Below are 27047 nucleotides of genomic sequence, written 5' to 3' on the forward strand. Positions count from 1 at the left end.
CTTGTGATTAAGGTCTATACAAAGAAACATGACTTGACTTGAACCCAACTTTGGGAGGTTTTCTATAAAAAAAAATCATTTTTTTGTGCTTTAGTAGATTTTATTTAACTACATTTTAATTCGCCCCAATTTTAATTCACCTCAATGTTTGATTTGACAAGATTGCATCAAATTGACTTGATAGTCTATCGTAGATCGCGTATGGCTTTGACATTTGCAGAGAATTAATGCGACGCTGTCCTCTTGTGGTTGCTGACGCCATTACATTAGTTTAACATGAGGGAGGAGCAGAACATTTTTTGTTAAAAAAAAGGAAAAAAGAAGAAAGGTTTATCTAAGGAAAATAGGCTCATTATATGCTTCCAGTGTGAGTTGAACGTAAAGCACAAAAATGATGGAGATGATCGGCAGAAAAACAAGCGGAATACACAACAGAACCTTTGAAGCACAGGTAGGAAAATTAATAATAATAAAAGAGTGTGTTGTGGAGTTAATGTACAACAGGTATGGGCAAAGTTTTTGAGTCCCGGGGGGCACTGGGTTAAAAATTTGCAAAAGGGCCAGGAGGAAAGAAATTAATGATTTTTATCGTATCTGCCGATATTCTCAACTCTGATACCTCTGCGAATCATATCGGGAAATGATAATGTAGTAACAAAATGTCGACACCAAATAATTAGCTTTGTTTTTTAGTACTCAGCCCTACAAATTCTAATTATGATATTTTCCAAGCACTATAGATTCGTTCACAAATAATGGAAAACGTGTTTTTCTTGTTTGGCACTGAATGTGTCAACAATTTGTTTATTTTAACAGTTGAGTAAATGCAGCCTTACATCTAAAGCCACTCGTCGCAAACGTAAACACACTTGAGTGGGAGCCACTAATAAAAATAAATTTGCCTCAATTATCATACTAGTTGGTAGGTTGGTTGGTTTGTTGGTTAGTTGGTTGGTTGGTTGGTTGGTTGGTTGGTTGGTTGGTTGGTTGGTTGGTTGGTTGGTTGGCTGGCTGGCTCTGGCTGGCTGGCTGGTTGGTTGGTTGGTTGGTTGGTTGGTTGGTTGGTTGGTTGGTTGCTTGGTTGCTTGGTTGCTTGGTTGCTTGGTTGCTTGCTTGGTGGTTGATTTGTTGGTTAGTTGGTTGGCTGGCTGACTGGCTGGCTGCTTGGTTGGTTGGTTGGTTTGTTGGTTGGTTGGTTGCTTGCTTGGTTGGCTGCCTAGCTGGTTGCCTGGCTGGCTGGTTAGTTGGTCGCCCGCTCGGTCGGTCGCTCGCTCGGTCGCTCGGTTGGTCGCTCGCTCGGTAGTCCGGTTGGTTGGCTGGCTGGCTGTATGGTTAGTTTGTTCGTTGGTTGGTAGGTTAGTGGGTCGGTTGGGTGGTTGGTTGGGTGGTTGGTTGGTGCGTTGGTTGATGCGTTGGTTGGTGCGTTGGTTGGTTGGTTGGATCCCTTAATCACTAGGGTCATAAGGGCACCATTTCCTGTGGTGTGCCTTGGGCTAGTACAGCCTGGTGGCACCCATCCCTCTTCAAGCCAACCTCTTACTTTGAAATAGATAAAGATGAAATACAACATATGAGTTGTAGTAGTAAACGGGAAATCACATCAGATAAACTGCTAGAGTACTGTCCTTTTACAACTTGACTGCCCGGTGGGAAGGAGCATTCGGTTTGAATTATAAAAAAAATTAATATAATTTTGGGTAGGAAAGGAAATGTAGGGCGGGCGGATTAAACCATTCTGTCACGGTTGCCATGGCGCCCAATTGGCCCCGCCTGTGTGGCGCCAGCAGCAGATCGTTGACAGATTGGCTTCCTTCTATTTAAGCTCAGTGCTCTCACTCACCCTTTGTTAGTCCGTCAACGAACATCTGCACCAGCAAGACGTGGGTTTAGACTCTGTCCGGTTTCCTTGTCCTGCCGGTGGTGATACGAAGGAGAAGGATGATTTGAGATGAGTCAGCGGACCAGCGTCTGACCTGAAGCATGTCAACGCCTGCATTGACCAGCTGGCAGAGATGGGAAGCTGCGTCGTGGCCGTCATAGACTTTCTGGACTAGTTTACAGGCTGGGGACGTCGTTGCTGTCATGCACTTTCCGGACAAATTTTCAACATGTTACCTAGTGTTTACTATGTTTGTGCACTGTAATGCTAAATCGATTTCACCCTGGTCATCCTGGAAGGGGGATTACCACTTGTGAAGCCCCTTCTCAAGGTTTCTTTTTTCCTCACGCTGAGGTTTTGAGTTGTTCCTTGCCCGCATGTTGGTTTAAGATCAGGTAATTATGTCATTGTAGTGTGTGCAATCCTTTGAGACATTTGTGTGATTAAGGGCTATATAAATAAATGTGACTTGACTTGACTTGACTCCTGCTTGTGTTTCCTTCTATTTTGTCCTGTTTAATATTGTTTTGATATCAATCCTGTCTGTCCCGTCCTGTCCGGTACCGACCCCATCTGTCCGATATCTGCCCGTGCAATTTGTGTCTCGTCGGCCTCTGGCTTCCTGTCATTTCACGCCAGACTGCTGCCTTACGTCTTTCGCCCAACGATCGCCGAATCACTGGCATTTGGGTTAACGTGCATGACTGCCCCATTTCCTGTCAAATAAAAGCTTGTGTGAGAAACGTCACGCATCTGGGTCTTATCCTGTTCTGGTTCTTGACACATTCAATGGGCCAGATCTGGCCCGAGAGCAGGATGTTTGACATGACTGATGTATGCCTATCCAATTTCTCATATCGTTCCTGCGATTTTGTAAAGTCGATCTCCGTTTTCAAGCATTGTTTTACTTGTCAGTATTCCATTCATGCAAAAAAAAAATATTTAAAAATTACCAACAAATTGAGACAGCGTTTATATGTATTTATGGATAAATAAACTTGCATACATCTTCATGTACATTTTATACGTTATTTTTCTGTATGTAAATAAAACATTTAATAGAAATGGTTTTGAAACACTAAGAATAAATGGAAAGTCATATATCAAGTCCCTTATTCTAAACACTAAATTGAATCAAAATGCATTGAAAAACTCAAAATGTAATTGGGATAGCTCGGTTTTTGTCCCATCAAATATCTTAATAAACAAAATGAATACCTAATTAAAAATAAATTGCTAGTTATTTGAATGTTGGGGACACTAGGGACAAGAGCAGTACCGAAAAAAGTAAGAATCATAAGCAAAATAAAACTTGTTCGTAGAACTCTTTTTTACCATTGTGTACATATTATCATTAACCGGATTAAAGAGTGTGTGGCCTACCGGCCGCAGTTTGCCCACCCCTGATCTACAAAAACGTCTTTATTCTCCTGGGTAACAATTTTTTAGCTCCTTTTTCATTATTAAAGGGGGATATAAAACCTTCTCTCTGAAATAATGCTGTCCGTCCAATTTTTTATTAATTGTAGGATGACCATTTTATTTATTGATTTTATATTTATGTTAAAAGTGTTTGTGGCTCTAGAATGTCACAAAAATCCCAAAACAGCTTACACCCTTCTTAAATGGACAGTGTGTATTATTTGACCGGTAGATGTCGCTGTATTGAGTCGTGCAGTCGAAAACCAGTGCCAAAAAGCGCAAGGAAGAATACAAACTACAGAGACTCAAAGTGTCAAAAAACGCACCATTTTCATTCTCATTTCTTTGCCTTACCCAATTTTCAGCACGATGGCACACAAATATAGTATGTCGTCTCCCTTTCGGTGAGGCTTATGTTTTGTCAAATAAATGCAAATTTCTCGACCTACGAGTATTCGAAAAATTGCACGTGAATATGATTGTTCATGTGTTTATTTTTGCTTATTATTTAAATCATTAGTTGTCCTTAAAGTGACAGTGTTTATTATTTAGAGTGTTAAAAAACCTACATTCATCAAAATGACTGTTGAGTTCAGAAAAAAATGGCAAAAAAACACAAACATTAAACGGACATTTTCTTTTTCAAATACCCGTAGGTCGAGAAATTTCTTTTCTTTTACATGACATGGGCCTTACCTCGAGGGAGCCGAAATGATCGTCTCCCGTTTTGCTGCTACGGTTACCCGAAAACGCGGAAAAATAGACAAAAGGAAGGGCCCAAAAAAAAAAAAAATTGTGTTTTTTGGTTACTTTGAGCGTCCGTAGTTTGTATTTTGCTTTGTGCCTTTTAGCAACCATTTCCGGTTGCACAACACAATACAGTAACATCTATTCGGAAAATAATACACACTGTCCCTTTAATAAAAAAATGGGATCCACTAAGACACAGGTGTCAAACAGGCAGCCAGCGGGCCAGATCAGGCCCGCTAAGGGATTGAATCCAGCCCGCGAGACAACACTTAGAGAAGCGCAAGAGAAAAACAAGCTGCAGGTTGAAATATGTCAACTTGATGTTGCCAAAGCCAGGTGCCTCTCACAAAGACACTGTATTTGTATTTATTTTTCTTTCTTTCTCTCGCTCTCTCTCTCTCTCTCTCTCTCTCTCTCCATCTTTTCCACCCTGTTTCTCCCACTCCCTACCTCTCTCTTTCACTCTCTGTGTCTCTGTTTTCTTCCTTTGTTGCTCTTTATCTCTTTCTCTCTGTGTCTTTTACCCTCTTTTACTCTAACTTCCTTTTTTCCTTTTCTCTCTTTTCTCTTTCTCTCTTCATTCCTTTGCACTTTCTTTTCCTCTTTTCTCTCCTTCTGCCTTTCTATTTCTCTTTGCATTTCTTTCTTCCTCTCCCTTTCTTTCCCCCTCTCTCATGACTTTTTATCTTTTGTTTTTCACGCTCTCTCCCTCTCTCTTTTTCTTTCTTTGTCCCGCCCTCTCTCCTTTTCCTCCCCTCTTTCTCTTATTTCTTTATCTCTCTTTTTCTTTCTCTTTAATCCACTAGTCTGCCCCCCGACAGAATATTTTTTCTATCGTGTGGCCCCCGAGTTAAAATGAGTTTGACACCCCTGCACTAAGAGGTGCTAAATGATACACACTGTTCCTTTTATTTTTTAATTTAAATGTACTTTTTATGCGTGTAACAACAGCTGAATTGTGACTCGCCAGGAAATGCTGCTTAAAGGGACAGTGCGTAATATTTAGTGCCTCCTAGTGGTAGAAATACGTTCATTCAGTAAAAAAAAACACATTGATTTGAATACTAGGCAAAAATACTTGATTTGTTATACCAATTTTATTTTTTATAAAAAGTCAAAGGTTGAGAAAGCTGTATTTCTTTCACACAATGGAACACCTCACTTAAGTCGCCGCCATGTTTGTCCGGCATCCTGTGCTCTGTGGCGCTGGCCCTGGGTCGCACCAGACCGCACCATCTTGTGGTCAAATATTTCACAATAAGGCTTTAATATCTCACTCAAATTGAATTTTTAAAGACATATTATCAACTGTTTTCTGGTGTTTTTCATTCATGTGTTAAAAAATGACACGCCACATATCGTTCTAAAAAATCCTACTTTGTATACATTTCTCCAAAATCCAAAATATTCCCTTTCCCTTAAAAGCGGCCCCATTCGACTTTTCTCCTTTCCAATATTAACATCTGTAAAGAATGACACGTTTTTTAAGTTGACTCATCTGCTTTTTTCCCCGTGTCAACAATTTGAAGGAACTTTAAGCAAACATCGAATTTGACAGGTTTTTAACGAACTTCCCTCGGGTTGTGTGTTTTCTTTTCACCCGTGGGTACGACAGGAGGACATGTACATCGACATGGATTCCGGAAATGATGGAGAAGCTGAGGAAAAGTCGCACGGAGACAGGGAAAAGTACAGTTTGTATGTGTTTTTTTGTTAACTGTTACGCATACAGAGCTTACTTTAGTAGGTAGATCATCATATTCTTATGGGAGGCTGAAGGCGGAGGAAATTCCGATAGAGTTGGAGAGAAGCAAAGCAGTTAAAGACATTTTTTACAAAGTTTCTAAATAAAGATGAAACAGAATGAAAGTAAAACGGAATGCACTCCGGACCCATTCATCAGGAGAGTGCCCTCCCACCGAGAGGCTAGGAGTGGGTTTCCCCCCCAAAGGGCAGGCAAGAACACCTCTGTCTCTTTCTTATAGTGGGGAATTTTTGTCACAATGGACTATGAGTGGTGAGCGCGTCTACGGCATAGTTCTGACGTCATGAGATAAAACCTTCCTGTATGGAGTTTGCATGTTCTCCCCGTGCTTGGGTGTCCTCCAGGTGCTCCTGTATCCTCCCACATTCCAAAACATGCATGTCATGTTAATTAGCTGGTCCAAATTGTCCCTAAGTGTGAATGAGCGAGTGAGTTGTCTGTCCCTGAGTCCCCTGCGATTGGCTGGCAACCGGTTCATGGTGTCCCCTGCCCACTGCCCAAAGACAGCTGGGATGGGCTCCAACACCCCCGCGACCCTACTGAGGATAACCGGTGCAGATAATGGAACATCCAGCACAAACGGACACGCAAAACTCACATTAGAAGCTAAAACAGATTAGCACACAGTTGAATCTTCAAGGTTTATATGATAAGACCATATCTGGGGAAGTACACTGATTTCAAAAAATACATTTAGAAACTAAACACTTCATTAAAATATTTGGATAAATATGATGTGGTTTTAAAACAACTTAAATGAATAATGTGATAATAAACTAATATAGCTGGAAAAATCCTGTCATAGTGACAACAGACTCAGTGACCTATTGGAAAATCTAACAATGCCATCAAGGACAAAACCTTCATAGTTTATAGTTTTAAAAGATACCTACCATATTTTTTACACCCCGAAAAAACGTCAAATTTTTGATTGCTCTTTGGACTGGATATTTGATGGTAGTATGTTACCATGTTTGATGATTGACCATTAGAAAAATGCCGCTGATCACAATGGCTCAATATTGGAAGCAACGGAATCAAACATGGATTACAGCGGTTTTAACCGCTGGACCAGGGTTCGCTAGCTATTTTTCAAACTGAGAGATACCAGTTTAATATGCATTTCTAATATAAGAACTTATCCTGTTATTACTATGTTTTACTAGGTCAATGTTTCGAATTAGAGGTTAAATCAGGGGTCTTAAACAGGCGGCCCGTGGGCCGGATCACGCCCGCTAAGGGATTGAATCCGGCCCGCTAGGGAAATGCAAGAGAAAAAAGCAGCTGCAGGGTGAAATATGTCCACTTGATGTTGCCAAACCCAGGTGCCTCTCACAAATGCTGTACTTGTATTTCTCTCTCTCTCTCTCTCTCTCTCTCTCTCTCTCCACTCCTTTTTTCTCTCTCTTTCACTCTCTCTCTCTCTTTCTCTCTTTCCCTTTTCCTCTTTGTCTCTTTCTCTCTTTTCTCTCTCTGTGTCTTTTTACCTTCTTTTGTTCTCTCCCTTTTTTACTTTTCTCCCTCTTTTCTCTCTTTCTCTCGCTCGCTCTCTCTTGCTTGCTTTTCCCTTCTCTCTTCCTATTTCTCTTTGGATTTCTGTCTTTCTCTCTCTTTCTTTCTTTCCCCCCTCTCACTATTTCTCTTTTTAGCTCTTTTGTTTCACACATTCTCTCTCTCCCACTTTTCTCTCTTTCTCTCATTCTCCCTTTCTCTCTTAGTCCCACCCTCTCTCTTTTTCTCTTATTTCTTTCTCTCTCCTTTTCTCACTCTCTAATCTACTAGTTAAAATGAGTTTAGCACCCCTGCTTTAAGTATTTCAAGACATAAGTTCTAACTGGGCGGATTTGTTTTTTATCGTCTCTTTCGACTCGCCTCACTAAAAAGAGCTGGCTATTTCGACTCCCAGGCGGCTCATTAGATAATAGTTTTGTGGCTTTAATCAATATTTTACCAAATATTGTGCAAAACATTAAGCACCAAATTATTCATTTTTAACAAAATTGTGCTCTAGTAAATTATGATATGAATTATTTTTTCACTCTACTTTAATTGTAATTTTGGTTTGTTGAACTTCAAAATAAAATATGTCTTATTAAAAAAACAATCACCATTGGCTATGAATGCAATATTATATTTATAATCAAATATAAAAATATTATTTGATAAAGTAATGACACTTTTAACTAATGTATAATGTTATCTTTTTTATTTTAAGCCAATTTAAAAGGAACATCAAAATATAACACAAACTATGTTCTTTTCACCGCAACAACAAATGAACTACGACATATAAGAATAAACGTTAAATTTCTTTCTTTTTTTTAATCGAATCGTGAAACACATCCTTAAAAAACGTAAAATATAAATGAAGATAAGTACAAATCTACAAATATACATGACACAATTCAAACTAATGTGAACATTTTACCTACCGGGTACTCAACAAATTTAAAGTCAACAACACAGAATCCCTTAAAAAATGCATATTGACCAATCACGAGTGAAAAGTGCCTAGAAGGGAGCCGGCTCCCCAAGCTACTTTAAAAGAGTTGGCTCGTTTAGCTGTTACGTTCACAAACGATACATCACTAGCGTTGAGGAACGAAAACAACTGCAAGTGTATGTGTCAAACTCCAGGCCTGCGGCCCAAATGTGGTCCGCTACATCGTTTCATGTTGTCAGCTAGAAAATACTGAAAGAAGCACAATAGAAACGTGTCAAACATTGACTTGTAGTATTTAATATGTCCACTTGATGTCATCAAAGCTGTGCGCCACTTGCAAAGCACCCACTGTAGCTGTATTTGCTGACTACCGTTAATCCTCAAGAGAACATTGATAAAACCCATCTTGATGTTATTTTACTTTAAATAAACATTTTCATAAAAACAATAAAAATAGAGTGCAAAAAGACTTTTAAATCATCAAATTAATCATTTAAATTAGTGTCTGTATGCTATGCTTGTATGTAGGCTGTATGCCCGAATAAATACTACAAGAGATAAAATCTAAGTGAAGGGAAACTACATTTTGAGGAAAAATAATTGCTTTCTAATCAAAGCTTACATCGCTGAATCATAATTAAATCGTTAGCCTCCAAAAATACCCCCAGCCTTCCAGCTAATGCACACTTTTTATGCCAAAAATGTACTTATCCAGCCCCAGGGTGAATGTTTTTTCTACCACTTGGCCCCCACGACAAAATAAGTTTGACATCCCTGATTTAGAGAGAAGGGGACAATTTTGATGCTCACCGCTAGAGGACGCCAGCAGACTTAATATCAATTCAGATTTGTTTGCTTCGAGTGGGAGAGATTGTCTCAAGTGCCGATTAACCCTTAATAATAAGACCAAGATACAGTGTGAAAAGCAAGTGTAGCCTCAGAAAATGAAAAATATAACCTAATAATAACCTTTTTTCTATATCAGGAAATTATCTTATGCGCCAAAATATTTTTGCAAAAATACTGAACCCCATTGGACCATGTCAAAAAGGGACAGTGTGTAATATTTAGTGCCGCCTTTATTCAATACACAAAAAAAATGGACTAGAATAAATGGCAAAAATAAACCAACTATCATACCAATGTTGATTTTTATAGAAATATTCATAGGTACAGAAAATTGTATTTCTTCTACATAGCAGAATCCATGTCAGCGCCATGTTTGTCTAGCATTTTTCTGCTACGCTGTGCTCATTTGGCATCATTAGACAATACAGTGCCTTCTAGTGGTCAAATATTTTATCATCCATTTTAAAAGCTCCACACGCAGAACAAGGTACAACGACACAGCAGAGATGAGCAGATTTGTTCTAGAGTAGTGTTTTTCAACCTGTGTGGCGGAGCAAACTAGTGTGCCGTGAGATTGTGTCTGGTGTGCCGGTGCGGCAAGAATCTGACCTAATTTTGTAATTCCAAAAAATGATAAAATAGTAAAATAGATCAAATAAATAAGAGAGAGAAAGGGAAAGAGCAAAAGAAAAAGACAGAAAGAAATGGAGAAAGCCAAACAGTGAGCAGGGGGAAGAGAAATAGAAAGAGAAGAAGAAAAATAATTTAAAAGAGAGAGAGAGAGAGATAATGTCAGAGAGAAAGAGGAGAGAGGGGGAGAAAGAAAGAGTAAGAAAAAAAGAAGTACAGAAAGAAAGAACGAAGAGAGAGAAGGGTTAAGTAGGGTATACTGTACCCAGTCAACCACTTAAAAAAATCATTTTACTAAAAAATAACAATGACCACACACTGGTTAGGTACTTTCAGAACAGGTCCGCGGTCACCTCAACTTTCCTCAGGGGGAGCCTGAATGCCCGCCGGCTCCAGCTTGGAGAAGCCTGCTTTAAAGCTTTCCCTATCTCATTAGATATAGTTACCTGACACTGTGACCTGGAAATCCGTTTCATGTGTATTTTCTGTGTGCTCTTAGCATTCTGATGAGTAAAGTAGCAGCAATGAAGGGATTCTGCGTCCAACACGAGGATACCTTGGGGATACTTTGGAAGCTTTTTATGGCGGCAGGTGAGCACTCTTTGAAAAGATACACCTTGAAGGCTTGAAAACACGTTACTACTGCAAAATTACAGTATCTTCCCTACACCTAAAAAATAAAATCCGCCACAAATTTGAAAGTGCCCTTTTTGACCCAGTGTACTTTATATACGGGGAAATACTAGTGGATGAAATTGGAACTGTCTCAGTATTTATTCATGTTCATTATGGTTTACTACTGTATTTCTCTCTCTCTGTCTCTGTCTCTGTCTCTGTCTCTCTCTCTCTCTCTCTCTCTCTCTCTCTCCCTCAATCTCTTTCCTGCCTCTCTCTCCTTTCTCCTCCCTCTCCTTTTTCTCTCTCTCTTCTTTCTCTCTCTTCTTTCTTTCCTTTCACTTTGTCTCATTTCTCTCTCTTTTTCTTTCTCTCTCTCCTTCCTCTTTCTCTCCTTTGTCTCTCTCTCTCATCCCTCCCTTTCTCTTTCCTTTTTATCCCTCTCTTCTTTCTTTCTCTTTCTTTTATCGCTCTCTCCTTTCTCCCTTTCTCCATCTCTCCCTTCTCTCTCTCTCTCTCTCTTGTTTCCTCTATCTTTCTCTCTCTCTCTCTCTCTCTCTCTCTCTCTCTCTCTCTCTCTCTCTCTCTCTCTTCATTCTCTCTTTAACGTTCTCTCTCTTCTTTCTTTCTCTTTTCTCTCTCCCTTCTATCTATCTCTCTCTCTTTCTTTGTTTTCTCCTGGATATTTTGCTTATTTCTCTTTCTTTCCTTGTGTTTCTCTCGTTTCTCTATCCCTTATTCTCAATGTCTTTCTTTTTCTCTTTATCTTTTCTCTCATCTACCTCCCACCTTTTCTCTTTTGGTCTCTTTCTTTCACTGTGTTTATCTCTTTTTCAGTGTCTTCAGTGTCTCTTCTCTGTGTTTTTCTCTCTTTCTCTCTCTGTCTCTCTTTTTCTCTCTCTTTCTCTTTTTGTTTTACTCTGTCTCTTTCTCTCTCTTTCTTTCTCTGCATTTCTCTTTCAATATTTCTCTCCCTTTCTATCTCTTTTTTCCTTTATTTTTCTCCTTTGTCTTTTTCTCTCTGTATCTCTCTCTTGTCTTTCTTACTTTATGTCTCTTTTCACTTCTTTCTCTCTTGCTCTTTCTTTCTACCCCCCTCTTTTTCTTTATCTATTTATCTCTCTCTATTTATCTCCTTCTCTTTTTCCATCTCTCAATATCTTTTTTTGTATCTCTCTATCTCTTATTTTCTCTTTGTTAACAGTTCCGGATCCGAAAGAGTCGCAGTTCCCATCACTAATAGAGAGCAGGTATTAACAGCCTTGTGTTCCAGGCTGGGTTGCCGTGGTGATCGCAGCCTGCGTGCTAAATTTCCGTCGGGCAATCGAGCTGCTGGTCATTTCCTCATTGGTGCTCTTCTTCCTCGTCTGGGATTGGACGATGGGGCGCTACGGTGAACGGATGTGGGAGGGGCTACTTCCCGTCAGAGAGTTGGTCAACACAAATCGGTCTCGTCTTAAATGGTGAGAAATAGTATCGGACATTGCTTTGTTGGAAAAATAAATCGCGACGCATCTAAGTCAGGGTTGTCAACGCGAGACATTGCTCAGAGAAATGATATCCATCATATCAAACAATAACCTGCAACAACTTTTAAATAACTTTTCAGACTGGCAAAACATAAAAGTACGTTTTGTTTTTGTCTTATTTTTGAAAAACAATTGTGAAGTGTTTGGAGTATCTTATCAGTTAGTATCAAGCCTCTGTGAATGATTTCTGTATGATAAATCACAATTAGATGGGAGGAATGGCTTTTACAGGATCTTTCTCCACACATCGTGGGAGCCCTTACTTTCTAGTCTTTCTTCCTGGATTCAGCGATTGAAGTGTGTTGTTAGCCGCGTTTGGTAGGTATAGGCGCAGTGAAGCAGTGGGGTCAGAGTAGCAAAGATATGGATAAGTACAGGCAGTCAATGCTTCAAGCTTTGTTTCTAGAAAGATGACGAAGAGGGATGACTTTTTGTTCATCGTTTGATCACGTCAACGGAAATATCGGACGCTGAAAAGTTCTTGCAAAGAGCATGCATCGTTCAGTTTTCTTGCAATAAAATGTTATTCTGCGAAAGCACTTTTGTGTTTATAGAAACTATTGTATAGATATTGAGCATATCACAAATGCCAAAGGAAAAGCACCAAAGTCAAAGTTCTGCTTGAAATTTATCTTTTAACAAAATGCCGTTTTTCTCAGAGGTTATCGAGGAAATCAGTATTTTTAAGTAACTTAGCAATATTGAACTGTTTTTTACGAAACAATGGTAAAAGCTAGAAAAATCAAGTATGCATACCAAAACTTCTCAAATTTGACAGTATTAAGGCTTGGAAATGGCCAATAAAAGTACTACTTGCAAAGCATACCTTAAGTATCATGGCAGTAGCTCAGTGACACATGAACATTTAAAGAGAAAGCATGTTAGACTGTCGACTGAAACAAAACCTGACTCGCCTCGGTAGGATTCAAGTAACGTTCAAGCCAATACAGTTTTGATGACAAGCTTGAGTGTTATGAGGGACTGTGCCTGACAAACTTTGAAATCAAATGCACGCAGTCCGAAGAACAAACGTCAGTTGATTAAAACATTAAAAACAACAAAAGTTGGATTTTAAAGTGTTGAGAATCATTAGGTTATTAGTGGGAGATTTTGCAGTTGACCATTGAATGTACTTTGTTGTTATACTTCTGTTGATGAGCCTGTTCTTGATTTAATTTACAATTTATTTGCCTATCTTTAAAAAAAAAAAACGAGAAAGATTTATTCATGGATTTATATTTCAACTGAAAGCAGATTGTTCCTGATTTAAATTTTTAATTTAGAATTTTGTAGTATGTAGACAGTAAAGTCCATACTTGTTGGGTACCCTTGCTCCACTATTTTGAAATGCTCCCACCGGACAAAATAATATAATAGACCTGAATGTCAGGGTCTGGAGACTCCTAATTTTCGTCGTGTGCTCCATCCCAAAATAAAAGAAATAAAAGTTGTGTTTTTCATTGCACCAGTATTTTTGTGTTATCGTTTTCCACGTAATTAACTGCTAAATTTAAGAAAAAAAAATAACAAGTATCCGATCATTCCAGTAGTCGTTTCAATAGTGGATGGGTACTCGACTATTCCTGACTACCATTTATCGACCAGAGAACATATGAGGAAACACCCATTCTGTTATTTTAGTTAAATTGGAAGTCACAGACACGCTGTTTAAGGCAATACGGTTGCACTCACGCGTGGTGAGCTGATGATTCTCTTAACTGCAACATGTGCTACTAAATCACGCATTTTATCCTTGGTGATTAGAGATTATTAATTAGCACTTGGGGCAGTGTTCCCTCTAAGCTGCGCGCGTGCGCAATTGCGCACTGCTCGCACATTCTCAGCGCACAAGAAAATCTAGCCAGCGCACAAAAATGAGGGCTCAAAATTACTAATTAAGAAGCGACTTAATTCAAAATTACAGTGCATGAAGGTAAAAATACACGGGTTCCCCTGACGTTGTGTCCTGAATCCGGTATTTTGAAGTCGAGTCAAAGTAGAACAAATTTGAGTAAAGTTAGAAGAGTTTGTCAAGAACCGGCTTCTTTGGCTTGGCTCACTTTCGGGTTGTTTTTGCTTCTTTAATCCAAACATGACCAAATATTATGTAAAACTATGCACAAAATGACTTAAAAGAAGGCGGGAATAGAACAAAAAAGAAAAAAATACCAATATGAAAAAGTAGTGAAAAGCTGAGAAAAAAAAGAAACAAAAGAAAGAGAAAAAAAGAAGGAAAAATTTAGAAAAAGCCAGAAAAAAAGAAAAGAAAAAAATGTAGGATAAAAGTAAATAGAGAACAAAAAGAAAAAAGTAACAGCTCATAAAAAATAAACACAATGAGATTTTTTTTAAAGGAATTTTAAAAAGAGTAGAAAAAAAACACGGAAAAAAGAAGAAAAAGTTTGTGTTGCATTCAAATAATTTCCAATTATATCAAGTGAATCTTGTTGCCAACATTGTACTTCCACTAAAAAATGTGATTAAGTACAGTTCTGTATCTTACAACATTCTAAATAAGCCCCCAAAAATGTTAATATTATACGACAAAATATATCAGGAAATTAAAAGAAATGGATATCTTGTGAAAGAATTGTAAGAACAAACGACGTTTGTAGGCCGCACAACCTTTGCAGTAGTACATGAGTCAATTTATTCAAAAGAGAAAAATAATTTTGCATTGCCGGAAACTCAGCAAAATGTCAAGTTTTGGACATGTTTGATAATTAATTATCTTGCCACACTTGGGATTATGGTTGCTCACTGTTTTTTCAAGCGTTGCTCACTGACTTTGTGTGAACGCTCAGACCCGTGGAAAATTAAGGGAACATTGACTTGGGGTGTTACAGAAGTTTAAAGAAGCTGATGCAGGAAGCTTGTAGGTAGTGAATGCGAAAGGACATTTCGATGTTCTTTTTCTGGACCAGACCGAATATTCGGACTTTGAAGAAATAGAGCTGGAGAGAAGCAACTCAGTTCAGGACATTTATTACAAAGTTTCAAAATAAAGATAAAACACACCACTTTGGGCCGGTCTGATCAGGAGACAATTCTCACAGTCAAAAGGGCATCGCAAATTGTAAACCACTGTTTTTATAGGACAGGGGTTTTGCAAAATGGAACGTGAAACTTCAACAGAAGGAACTCACATCTTATTCAAGAACTCCTTGTTAAAACTGGTCGCAGCTGTATTTTGAAGGTTGTATGATATGATAAGGGCGGAAGATCATTGCTGGAAAAGTACTGATAAGAAAGCATACGGCAAGTAAATACTTCATTCTAATATGTGGAGGAACATAACAGACATTTTTAACAACTAAAATGAATAATGTGATTATCTAAGTAATTAATAATAAACTTAGCATAGCCGGAAAACTCATTTTATGGTGACAACATACTCAGAGAGCTACTTTAATAATCTAACAATAGCAAACTTTTTTTGATTTTTTATTTTGCGTTTTTCCACACTGCAGGCTGATGTACACGTGTGTGCTGGTGGCCGTTGTGTGCTGGTTGGCCGTGGACATAGCCAAAAGAGAAGAAAGGCAATTGGTGTCTTTCTTTGGTTTGCTGCTGTTCGTCTTCCTCATGATGCTCTTTTCCAAGCATCCTTTTTGTGTAGGTCGTGAGCACGTAATCACACACACTTACGCACTCACAGTGTCTATTATTACCAGAAGGACATCCCTAACATCTCTCAAATAAAATCCCTCCAGTCCAAATGGGATACAGAAATAATAGTTCACAGGATAAATTGAAAGAAAACCCCTAAATGTGCCAGCAGCCCATGGAATACCTCTTATCAAATGTTCTCTGAACTCTAAAGGCATACAGGTAGATATTATGTACGTTTTCATATTTTTTTGTCAAGTCACACTTATTTGTATAGCTCTTAATCACAAAAATGTCTCAAAGGACAGGATTACAATTACACCATCGCCAACATGCATTGGGTAACAGTACACAAACATAGTAAACATCAATAATAGAGAACACTAGGTGACATGTTGAAATTTGTCTGTAAAGTGCATGACAGCAACGACGCCTCATGCCTGTAAAATAGTCCAAAAAGTCCATAACAAGCAATGGAAACTAATATTATACTTGCAGATAATATCACCGAGCAGAAGCATATAAATCCTAAAAAGAAGGGGGCCAAATACAGAGCCCTGTGGAACGCCACTAGAGACATCAGTGTGTTAAGAGATCAGATTGTAATTTTATTTGAAGAGAGAGCATTGAATTTCACCCAGGTTATGACAACATGAAGATGTTCAAAAAGGCATTGTGCTGTGAGATATGTTCTTGCATTTTGGAGCCAAGCACATACTATTCACAAAACATGCTACCTACATTATTTGTATCTATAAACATCCATTACTAACCATATCATTTGGTGTATCATAAACTTTGTGTATTTAAATGCATATTATGGAATGTTTATAATTTTCTCTTCGGTGCCGTGGAGTCAATTGTATGCAAAGTAAAAGAAAATTCTGAGCATTTACCAGATGGGGGTGCCAAAGCCCAAACAATTTTGCCGGCAAACCACTGACTGGTAAGTTTTTTTGTGGGGAAACTTCTATAGTCAAAAAAGTGGTTGTATTAAAAAATATTTTGGCTCCACTATGACTAATTCATTTAGGCCATATGAAATATTCACCTAGAAATTGTATGTTTATACAGTTCAGGGGGGAAGGAGGAGGGGTTAATTAAATAAGTAACTATATGTGTATGGATAAATCTGGTGCCATTGAACATTTTGAGTGGTTGGAAATCAAAAATGTTCATAAATGGCTGAGTTACCACACTATTGAGTAGATGTCCAAATAATGTACACTGACATGCTTTGTGTCTCAATTGAAAATGCATGCTACAAGAGTTTAAATACAACATGTGAAGTCAAAATGGCCTCCCTACCATATAAAATATGGTTTGCGTATGTTTTAGTGGTCCTGGCAAGCACTCTTAAGTGGATTTGGGTTGCAGTTGGTCTTTGGGCTTCTCGTTTTGAGGACTTCCTTTGGTTTTAAAGCAATGGAGTGGATTGCCCAACATGTCGAGGTATGTGCACACACACAGACTTATGTCTATGTTAAATAGTTTACAGTGTGGTAGAATCAATTTTTGGGTTAACTACGTATTGCAGTGGCATGCACAGATAGACATTGGATGGTGCTAGAGGTCAGTCCCCCTCTCCAACAGTGTCCTTTTGGACAGTTCCATAGAGGTGTTTGTTTATAATTTTAATGATTAATTATTAAACAGTTTGCTGGAATTAGTAATGACTGGCAGGTTATTTTAGAGAAGTTGCACTATCAATTTTGAACAGTTAACGGATCCCTTAACCACCTGGGTCATCGGGGCTACCTTCCCTGTGATGTGTCTTGGGCAAGTACAGCCTGGTGGCACCCGGCCCTCTCCAGGCTGTGTTTTGAGGGGATTGGGGCTCTATTTATGCAAACTATTTTTGCTTTGTATTGAGATTTTTCTAGAAATGTGTAAAAATTGCTGATGTTCAAAATGGCATTGTGCTATTCTATATAACAGAGGTGTCAAATATACGGCCCAGTGGAACAATCAGGCCTGCCAACGGACAAAATCTGGCCTGCGATACAATGCTAAGAGAAGTACAATTAAAAATGAGCCTCATCATGTCAATAATGACCTGTATTCTTAAAGCCTTGCCATGTAAATAATTTTGCCTAGATATCCCGACATCATTTTATCTTATTTCTCTCTTTTCAGTGTTTATCACGTGTTTATCATGTTTAACCTGTCTAATTTTGTTGCAAACAATGCTCATTACAGTGTAATCAATAACAATAATTCTATTCTATTCTATTCCATTCTATTCTATTCTGTTTTAAATAGGTCCACTGTAATCACTGTAGCTACCTGCCACTTCCATTACGGCAATACAATTGCACTCACGTGTGGTGCATGGTTTTCTCTCTTAACTGTAACATTTGCTATTAAAACATTTTTTTCATTCCCAGTGATTGGAAATTATTGTCTATCATCTGGATTTGAAAATACAAAATTAAATAAATGGCACTCGGGTATGTTTGCAGTAGTTTAAAGAAGCTTTAGCTCACAGTTCCAAAATTCAACGTTTTCAAGAAAATCATTGAAAAAGTAATAAAAGACTTAAGAATTAACAAATGAATAATTCAAATCATTTGCACAGTGTTTGTGTGCAATTTTTGTCACATTCCAGTTTTCTTGAGTTTTCCCTGGTTAAAAAATGGAGTGCCCATTATTTCAATTGTGGTTTTGCTGTTTTCACAAATGCATAGTTTATAAACACTACAAGATATTAAATCTTAGTGAAGGGGCAGAAAAGCTCAATTATCGTATTATAATCAAATTTTACACAATAGGCCATATGTAAATCGCAGATATACACTCACCGGCCACTTTTACACTGAATTTCTAAACAGCCAATCACATAGCACCAACTTAAGGTCAAGACAATCTCCTGCAGTTCAAACTGAGCTTCAGTATGGGAAGAAAGAGGATTTGAGTGACTTTAAACATAGCATGTTTGTTGGTGCCAGAAAGGCTGGTCTGAGAATCTCAGTAACTGCTGATCTAACTCTGATTTTCACGCACAACCATTCCCAGGGTTTACAGAAAGCGGTCTGAAAGAAAAATCCAATGAGCGACAGTTCTGTGGGCGAAAATGCTTTAGTGATGCTAGAGTTCAGAGAGAATGGTCGGACTGGTTCGAGCTCACAGAAAGGCAACAGAGACTCAATTAACCACCCGTTACAACGAAGTAGGCAGAAGAGCATCTCTGAACGCACAGTACCTCAAACTTTGAGGCGGATGGGCTGCAGCTGCAGAAGACCATGCCGGGTACCGCTCCTTTCAACTGAGAACAGGAAACCGATGCTACAATTTGCACAAGCTCATCGAAATTGGACAATAGAAGATTGGAAAAACTTTGCCTGGTCTGGTGAATCTCGATTTCTAGGTTTCGAATTTGGCGTCAACATGAACATGTAGATCCATCCTGCCTTGTATCAACGGTTCGGGGTGGTGGTGATGGTGTAATGGTGTGGGGAATCTTTTCTTGGCACTCTTTGGGCCCCTTGGTACCAATTGAGCATCATTGCCACGCCTGAGCCTGCCTGAGTATTGTTGCTGACCATGTCCATCCCTTTATGACCACAATGTACCCAACATCTACCGGCTACTTTCAGCAGGATAATGCGCATAACATAAAGCCTGAATCATCTCAGACTGGTTTCTTGAACATGACAATGAGTTCACTGTACTCAAATGGCCTCCACAGTCACAAGAACTCAGTCCAATAGAGCGTCATTGGGATGTGGTGGAACAGGAGATTTGCATCAATTATCTGCACCAACTGTGTGATGCCATCATGTCAATATAGACCAAACTCTGTGAGGAATGCTTCCAGCACCTTGTTGAATCCATGCCACAAAAATTGAGGCAATTATAAAGACAAAAGGGCGTCCAACCCGTTACTAGCATGGTGTACATAATAAAGTGGCCGGGGAGTGTATTTGTGGCCCTGCAAAAATCCAAGAACTGCACTCGTTTTCTTCTTCTAGTGGTACTGGAGATCTTGGAAAAATAATCTTTGAAAATCCTGAGAAAGTGCTCAAATTTGGCCATGAAATAGGTGTACAAACCCTTGATAAATACAATGAATTTTCAAGATCCTTCGATTTGTGTCAGTACATTTATGAGTAAAACGTCGCATTTGCAGATCTTCACATCTTACACGGATGTTGGCTCTCGTTTCATTTTCGGGGACAACTTCAAGGAGCACTTTTTTATCTTCAAGGTAAAAGCATTGTATCTAATCAAGTCTATAGAAAGTGGGGTTTAAGTGTGTTTTTCTATGTTTCGCACACAGGTGATGCCGATCTTGATTTTTCTGAGCGCCTTCATCTCTGTTCTGTACTACTTAGGTTTCATGCAGTGGCTGGTCAGCAAGGTCAGAAAGTATCGCCGCCGGCCAATGACTGAGTAGAAAAGCACAGCGGGGCAAGAAAACCCTTTTTATTTTGCTTCCTGTCGGCAGATTGGCTTCATAATGCAGGTTACCATGGGGACGTCTTTGGTCGAATCGATGGCCGCAGCTGCAAATATTTTCTTGGGGAATGTATGTTGCTATGGCAACAACTAAACGCCATCACCACGTCCCCTCGTCCTCTTTCTCATTTCATATAAACCCGTTTCAGACAGAAACCACCCTCTTGATTCGACCCTACGTCCAAGAACTCACCCTGTCTGAGATCCATGCTGTGTTGACGGGAGGCTTCGCCACCATTGCTAGCACCCTTCTGGGAGTCTTCATCTCTTTTGGGGTGAGGAGCATAGCGGCTTTTAGCACTCCATCAAATCAAATTTCAGGCAATAAATTGCCAATAAGAGTGCCGTATAGAAACATTCAATATACATTGAGATAATAAAATCCGCTCCATTATACCCACCCAACAATCCGAAACACCTAACACACAGACACACACAATGGTTAAAAAACAAAACAAAATAAATTGTAAGAGAAATAAAGATGATTAGGCACAGACTAACCATGAGAGTAAAGGGACCTGAGGGAAGCTTATCCACACAAATGGCCTCAGGATTTTCAGCCATTGAACCACACTCTATTATTAAATCTTGAGTCTTCTCTCAAATATAAAGGGTCTCCGCAGACCTCATGTCCTCCGGTAGAGTGTTCGATAGGTGAGAACCAAACTGGCTGAAAGCTGCTTCACTATCGGTTTGTGTCCTCACCCTAGGAACAGTTAACAAACCTCAGAGATCGCTCGGGCTGATATAATAAGAACTAATCTGACAGATAAGATGGCCCAAGACTGTTAAGACATTCAAAAACTAGTAAAAACACCTTGAAACTGATCCCAAACACACATGATTTTAAAACTGGTGTAATGTGATATCTCCCTGCATCCCCCATAAGCACATATGTTGCCAAATTTTGTAGTAGTTGCAAGCTGACAATCTACATTTGGAGAATACCAGAGAGCAGGGCATTGCAATAATGTGAATGAGAGGTATAAAAGCATGCCTCAGCACCTCCGTGGACCCCGAGTGACAAATGGGCAGACTCTGGCTATTCTTCAGATGATAAAAGCCAATTTTAGCTCTATATTTGGTATGTAGAATAAAATTAAGTGAAAATAGATTAGTCCAGATTAGGGAATTGTATTAGCCATATTTTTGCACTAATAAGCCCACGTAAATGAGACTACAAGAGCTGTTGAATATATTCGTGTATATCCGTTGGGCTCCATATACCCTTATGGTATTTATCAATCCATTGATTGGTCAGGTGATCTGACTTATTTCAACAAACATGGTATGCATTGGGAAAGGAACCCGAGTAAAGGCTTTGAGAGCGCTGAAACTCTACCGCTCGACCACTATTTTATCAGAGTTTATGCCGTTATCAGAGTGTTTTTACTTGCTGCGCCAGAAACACTGATTTGCATAGTGCATTCCGAAAGGTTCAATAGTTTCCTCTTCACCGGTCCTTCAATATTCAATATTTAATTGAAATAATTTTTGTTATCTCCATTATCCAATATGTATTGGTAAAGAAGTGGAGAGACTGTTTAACCTATCAGAATGCACTATGCAAATCCTGGCACCATGAGTAAAAATAGTGTTATGATGAGATAGGCTGTTATGTATTTTCATTTGTCATATGTGGTCATATGTTTTTTGCCAATATACAGGGTGCAGTTTTGTTTATCAATTTGATCAATCAGCGCGATAATATTCAGTCAAATCTTGCTTTTAAATCCGTGACTGGTAATGTATACCTTTAATGATTGTAACCATTTCAATCCACCCTCTGTATTTTGCGGTATGTAAGGTGCAAAATTGGGTTTTTAGGTGTGCCTTTAGTGTACGGGTCAACATTCAAAATGTAAGCTTTTCAACAGCTTTTCACTCACGTTAGACCAAAAGTTAAAACTGGTTTAAAGTTTAACACAGAGTTAAAGGTGTAATTCTTTAACATTTTACTGCTATTGATTAGTTTAAAGTTTAGTAGACAGTTAAAATAAGGAGAGAAGACAGGGAATCTTGTAAAAGGAGAACAGGAGAGAGCTTAAACTTCGGATAAGAAATTTTAACCTGTTCTGAAGGGCCCTTTCCTGAGCGCTTTCTTTTTATTAATATCTTAGTTTACGAAAGTAGATCTGCCCTAAAGGGTGTGGGAGTCAAAGAACAGCAACATGATTTGATGAAAGTGAAAAGGATTCAAAAAGATCATAATAGTCAAAATAACAAACAGCAGTGTGCAATAATAATCCAAACAACAAACTGGCATTGTATGCAATCTACTTTGTAGGTGCCCAATATTAAAAACAAAATAATTTTAAGCATTAACTCTAACTTAAAGCTAAAGTGTGATTGCAGGTTTAAAGTGTTAACTTAACCAGTGTTACTAGCTCTCTGTTATATTTTTACATAGCATTATTCAAGATTAAGATTTGAGTTAAAAAATTACTTAAACTTCTGACAACATAAATAATGTTATTTTTTTCTAAACAACTTTATTTCTCTTTCTCTCCCTCCCTCTTGCTTTCCTTCTCTCCTTCTCTCTTTTTCTCCTACTCTTGTTCTCTCTTTCTATATTTCTTTGGATCTATTTATTTCTCTCTTTCTTTCCCCCCTCTCTCACTATTTCTCTTTTTATCTTTTCACATTGTATTTCTCTCTCTCTCTCTCTCTCTCTCTCTTTTTCTCCCTTTCTCTCTTTCTTTGTCCCACTCTATCTATTTGTATCTCCCTATCTTTCTCTTATTTCTTTCTCTCTCTTTTTTTCTTTCACTCTAATCTACTAGTCCGGCCCCCGAGAGAATGTTTTTTCTATCGTGTGGCCCCCCCAGTTAAAATGAGTTTGACACCTCTGGTGTAAATTTTCTTTGAACTCACTTGGGCATTGTTAACACATACTTAATGAGAGAAAATATTCTACTTTCAACTTTTGAAGGACATTGCAAACAACGCACCCCAGCTTTAGTAATGATATTTTCCTATCATGTTATCGATGCTGAGTTATACATTATGTTTGGTGGAATTGCATTAATCAGTGATGTCCTTGTTTCTATCAGGTGGAAGCGATACATCTGACAAATGCATCATTGATGTCTGCTCCTGCCTCATTGGCCATTTCTAAATTGTTTTGGCCTGAAACAGAGACGCCGAGCATACAATCAGTTCTCAACTTCAGAATTGATGGGTAAGAAAGAAATATGTTTTTTTTCAACAGTTTAGCTCAAAATCTGATATGGACACAGTAATTCCTTGTATTCCGCAGAGATTGCTTACCAAAAAAAGACCCTCAATAGTAAAAACGTGCAAAGTAGAAACACATTTATGTATTGATCTTATACTTTATTATATATCAAAACCAAAGAATAACAGCCTAGTAGTTTGATTTGATGTAATCCAGGGGCCTCAAACGCCGGCCTGCGGGATGTAATCTGTCGTGCTAAAGGCAAAACAGAAGAAGAGAAAATACCAGAACTCAAAGTTACCAAAATGCATCTTATTATTTTTGAAAAGAGAAGAAAATGAAAAATAAAATAAAAAAATACATCTAAAAAATAAAAGAATACATGACATAAAACAAAAAGAAAAGAGACAAATTGAAGAGAAAGAAGGAGAAAAAAATAAAAGGGAAAAGAAAAAGGGTTGCTTTTTTGTCATTGTTGTCTTAATTCCTTTATTGTCTTTCTTTCCTGTTTTCTTTTTTCTCCATTTTCCTTTTTTGCCTCTTTTTCCCTATTTTTTATTCCTTTTTTTACTAAAATAAACTTGTTTTCTTCTTCTTTTTATCTTTCTTTGAGAAAGGCTGAGTAACATTTGGAAGAAAAAGGGGTCTTTTTGCTCACTTTCAGTCTCTGTAGTTTTTTTTGTAGAACATGTCCCATGTGAACTTGAAGGTCTAACTGAGTAATTTATGAGACTTTAAGTCAAGTCAAGTCATGTTGATATGTATAGCCCTTAATCACAAGACTGCTCAAAGGGCTGTACAGACTGCAGACCATTATGACACCATTCCCCGATTTAAAATCTACATGAGGGCAAGGTAAAACTCAAAACCTCAGCATGAAGAAATTCGAAAAACCTCGAGAAGGGACCGTACATGAGGTTATCCCTCCTCCAGGATGACCAGGCCAAAATGGATGTTGCAATACAAAGGCATTGTTAACGTGGAATATAGGTCATTCATAAGCTATAAAATAGAGGTATGTTTTAAGCCAAGATTTAAACAATCCCACTAAGGTTACAGATCAAATCTCAGGGAACAGAGCATTCTACAGCACTGGGGTCGACCTGCAGATCTCTTCTTGGCTCTTTGGATCACCAGTAGACTAGCATTTTCAGAGCGAAGGCTCCGGACCGGAACATAGGGCGAAATTAAATCTGAAAGATATGAGGGGGCAAGTCCATACAGATTTCTGTATAATAACGACAGAACCTTAAAATCACATTTTAGGCTAACAGGAAGCCAAAGCAGGTTAGCTAAAATCGGGGTAATGTGATCAAACCTTATTTTCTTTGTGAAGTATTTTGTACAGGCTGCAAGTTCTTGATTTTGGACTGCAGGAGACCAGAGAGTAATGCATTAAATTAATCAAGAGGGGAGGTAACACACGCCATAATTATAATCTCTGTATCAGACTGGGACAGCATAGGACGAATTTTAGCAACATTGCGAAGATAGAAAAAAGCTGTTCTGGCAATATTCTTAACGTGTGACTGAAAGGACAGATTAGGGTCAAATGTGACACCTAGATTTTTGACTGAATCATTCTGAGTTATATTACATTTGTCAATGTTCAGACCAGTGTTTCAGAGTAGGTCACAGCATTTAGATGGACCAGTAATTAAGTTTTTTCAGGGTTGAAGCGCAAGAAGCTAAGTGTCATCCATCTTTTTATTTCAGTGAGGCAGGCCTCCAAATTTTAACAATTTAGTGGAGCTGATTCCTCCATAAGAAGATTAAGTTGAGTGTCTTCTGCATAGCAATGGGATCTGATATTATACTTGCAAGTAATATCACCTAACGGACGCATATAAAGAAGAGGACGAAGTACTGAGCCCTGCGGTACGCTACAGGTAACACTAAAGGGCTCGGAGGTCATTTTACCGTATCCAACACAACGTGTCCTATCATAGAGGCTAGATCAGAACCATGAGAGGACAGTTCCTGAGAGACTAATCCATTTGTAGTTTTCCTTGGACTCATTTTAAGTTCCACTAAACATTACAGCGACATCTAGTGGACAAATATAAAGCATTATCCCCTTAAAAACAGCGCTTTTTTGGGGGGGGAAATTACATTTGGCCCAACCTCACCCGGATCCGAGCGACCCCTACCTCAATTGAGTTTGAGACCACTGGTACAGCATTTAGCGTTTAGAGAACCATTTTTGCCCATTGTTTGGAAATAAATGTGTTATGCTTGATCCCTTTTCATCTTTTTTCCATCTTTGCAACATTGCTAAAATTCCCCCTATGCTGTCCCAGTTGAATGCGGAGATTATAATTCATGTGTTTGTTACCTCCCATCTCGATTACTGTCATGTACTAATCTCCGGTCTCCCCAAGTCCAAAAAAAGAGCCTGCAGCTTGTACAAAATGCTGCAGCAAGGCTTTTAACTAAGACAAGACAGTTTGATCACATTACCCTGATTTTAGCTAACCTGCATTGGCTTCCTGTTAGCCTAAAATGTGATTTTAAGGTTCTGATGGTATTATACAAAATCATGCATAAACTAGGTCCCTCATATATTTCAGATTTAATTTCCCCCTGTGTTCCAATCCGGAGCTTTCGCCCTGAAAATGCACCGAGAAGAGATCTACAGGTTCGGCCTAATGCTCTGCCCTCTGAGATTCGATCTGCAACCTCAGTGGATCTCTTTAAATCTAGGCTTAAAACACACTTCTATTCTATAGCTTATGAATGATTTTTATTTCATGTTGACAATATCTGTGTATTGATTGTTATTGCAACATCCCTTGCAGCCTGGTCATCCTGGATGGGGGATTACTTCATGTGCGGTCCCTTCTCAAGGTTTCTTTATTTTCCTCATAAGGAGGTTTTGAGTTTTTTCTTGCCCTCGTGTAGGTTTTAGATCAGGGGATGCTGTAATAAGAGTCTGTAGTTTGATATAATTTGTGGTCTGTGAAGCCCTTTGAGACGCATCGTGATTAAGAGCTATACAAATAAACATGACTTGAGACTAAAGTAGTCTGAATGATAAGCCTTATGCTGAACAACAATGCTAAATAGTTTGGGTTGATATTCTTTTACTTATCCGGCCCGCCTTAGAAAAGAATGTCTAGATCCGGCCCCAGAGCCAAACTGAGTTCGATATCCCTGGTTTAACCAATGGAATGCAGAACACAATGCACGATGAAAATCCGCAAAGTAGAATAACCGTGAAAATTTAACCATGTTACAGCGAGGGATCACTGTATAGCTGAAGAAAGGCTCCACGGCAAGATAGAAAGCCTTAAAAGGTGAATTTGTGATGATGTGATTAACCTTTTCAAATGCTTGTGAGCACTCCGATTTCCTCCCACATTCCAAAAACCTGCACGTCAGGTTAATTGGTCGGTCCAAAATTGTCCCTAGGTGTGAATGAGCGAGTGAGTTGTCTGTCTCTGTGTGCCTTGCGACTGACTGGCAACCAGTTGAGGGTGTCCCCTGCCCACTGCCTAAAGATAGCTGGGATGGGATCCAGCACCCCCGCCACCCTACTGAGGATAAGCAGTGCAGATAATGGGTAGATGGTTAAACATTTCCCACCTAAAGAACACACTCGTTTACACATTCACACCATCCAGAAAAAAAAAACGAAAACTGCAGTGTATCGATTTGTAATAATAATGGTTGCCAAGTCTTGTGGAAGGCCTGTAGGGAACTTCTAAAAAATAATCTGATCTTCTCAAGCTTAACGTTTTGAATATTTGCCTAGTCCATTTGTGGTGTGTTGGAGGGCATGTATGCGTCTATTTAAGGTGGATGAGTCTCCTCGCAAGTAGAGTGGAAGAAGAAACGATAGTTTGTAATGGTTTAGATTGGTGTGGTGGTTTCGGGATTCAGAAAAGGGCAATGAGTGGGTGCGGGTCTATTGGGAAGCT

The 27047-nt window shown here is 38.8% G+C and overlaps 1 protein-coding gene across 1 annotated transcript in view; it reads left to right on the forward strand.

Moving 5' to 3' along the window:
- The first annotated feature begins 327 nt into the window (after positions 1–327).
- Positions 328–27047, forward strand: part of LOC148365661 (solute carrier family 28 member 3-like) — a 32584-nt gene continuing 5864 nt past the window's right edge. Inside the window, exons 1-11 of the mRNA XM_088334983.1 lie at positions 328–451; positions 5667–5749; positions 10238–10329; positions 11627–11816; positions 15353–15497; positions 16830–16943; positions 19621–19698; positions 19771–19851; positions 19939–20019; positions 20099–20224; positions 23003–23130. Of these exons, the coding sequence (XP_088191109.1) occupies positions 392–451; positions 5667–5749; positions 10238–10329; positions 11627–11816; positions 15353–15497; positions 16830–16943; positions 19621–19698; positions 19771–19851; positions 19939–20019; positions 20099–20224; positions 23003–23130 (1178 nt within the window). The 5' untranslated portion in view covers positions 328–391. The remainder of the gene's footprint in view (positions 452–5666; positions 5750–10237; positions 10330–11626; positions 11817–15352; positions 15498–16829; positions 16944–19620; positions 19699–19770; positions 19852–19938; positions 20020–20098; positions 20225–23002; positions 23131–27047) is intronic.

This window comes from Urocampus carinirostris, chromosome 5, assembly GCF_059441175.1.
Source record: "Urocampus carinirostris isolate Australia breed hairy pipefish chromosome 5, RoL_Ucar_1.0, whole genome shotgun sequence".
In the NCBI taxonomy this organism is placed as follows: Eukaryota; Metazoa; Chordata; class Actinopteri; order Syngnathiformes; family Syngnathidae; genus Urocampus; species Urocampus carinirostris.